General features: G+C 44.1%; 1 protein-coding gene across 1 annotated transcript; it reads left to right on the plus strand.

Annotated features, from left to right (window-relative positions):
• Nucleotides 1-287: 287 nt before the first annotated feature.
• On the plus strand, nucleotides 288-668 carry LOC103438742 (RAF-like serine/threonine-protein kinase PRAF). Its single transcript, XM_008377285.1, has one exon. It carries the CDS (start codon nucleotides 288-290, stop codon nucleotides 666-668), a length of 381 nt encoding a protein of 126 aa, XP_008375507.1.
• The last annotated feature ends 828 nt before the right edge of the window (nucleotides 669-1,496 follow it).

A 1,496-nucleotide genomic window follows, 5' to 3' on the forward strand; every position in this document is an offset into this window, starting at 1 on the left:
GTTTGTAAAACAAAAAAACAAAAAAAAAACTACAGCTTAAAAAAAATAAATATATATATATATATATAGCCTCAGAAGCAGATCAAAACACATCTGCAATTCCAATAGGCCCAGGCCCAGAAGCCCACGTTCCTTGTCAACGAAAAGAAGACCTCATCCTCACCATCACCATCTTAAACTTCAGTTTCAAATCTCATGATCTCCACCACCGTTCTGCCGCCTGCTCACGAAGATGGATGCATCGAGGTTGCTGGTAGTTTAAAGGGGTTTCAAACCAGAAAGTCCCCATGGATGATTTTCCCGAGAAACCCACTTTAGAAATCGAATTTCACGAAAACCCAGTTGCATCAAAGCCCCTTCGCCACTCCGACGGCACGCTCCGATACGTCGGCGGCCACAACCGCGTCCTTGCCGTCGATTCCTCCATTACATGTACAGAGTTAGTGGAGAAGCTTAAGGAGTTCTGTGGCTACTCTGTGGAATTGAAGTGTCCATTGCCGAACGGAGATTTAGAGACCATGATTACCGTAAAGTCCGACGAGGATTTGGCGAATATCATCGAAGAGTACGGTCGAGCTTCTTCTCCGCTTCGTCCTCTGAAGATCAGAGCCATTCTCGCACCGCAGCACCCCGGACTCCACTCGTCACCTCCTATCTCAGCCGCTTAGTCCATTCCACCCTCCATTTTCCCAATTTCTCGGTCCCTCGCTCCGCCTACTTGTGCTTTGTCTGATGGTTGTGCTGTTACCGGAAGATTAGAGGGAGAAGGCAAAGCGAGCTGTAGAGTTGTTCTGATGCGCCACAAGTGTTATTCAACCAGTAACTTATGGGAATTAAGCACCTGAACTGAAGTGGAGAGAAGGTGCACCCAAAAATGGCTATTACTTTTTGTGGTTCAAATGGTAATTATATTAAAATTGATGGTGCTGGTTCGTCTGATGAGCTTGACTATCTTCCATTGATACAATGGCGCAATTTGTTACTCGTTGGAAGGCAAAATTTGAAGTCCCTCATTGGTGTTACGGTTAAAGAAGAAGATGAGCTCTCCAAGTCACAAATCCCTCACTTGATCAGCATTTACAACATGACTCTTGCAGCTTCTTTTGTTCATCTGGAGGTGGTATGAATGGCTTTGCTGGTTCTTCTGTGTTAGCAGTTCAAATGAAAAGTGAGATCTCTGATCACTCTACTTATGATCACCTGGACCACATTTCCCTCAAAGAGCGACAAAAGATGCTGCAATCAAGGAAACTCTTCGGGTTTGAAAAAGCACTTATTGAGGATATTCCAGGGCCACTATCAAAGGACCTTATGCAACAGCTTGCTTGTAAAGGACAGGCAGATACTAGTAGTGCCGGTGGAGAAGCTTTAGTGGCTACCAGTTCACTTCATGACAATTCAGGAAGAAATAGTTCAGTTGTTTGTAGAACTTCTATGATTAGTTCACCTCATAATGTCATTGTTGAAGCATTTTCTACAACCTATCAATATTCAGT

Source organism: Malus domestica, chromosome 07, assembly GCF_042453785.1.
Source record: "Malus domestica chromosome 07, GDT2T_hap1".
NCBI lineage: Eukaryota > Viridiplantae > Streptophyta > Magnoliopsida > Rosales > Rosaceae > Malus > Malus domestica.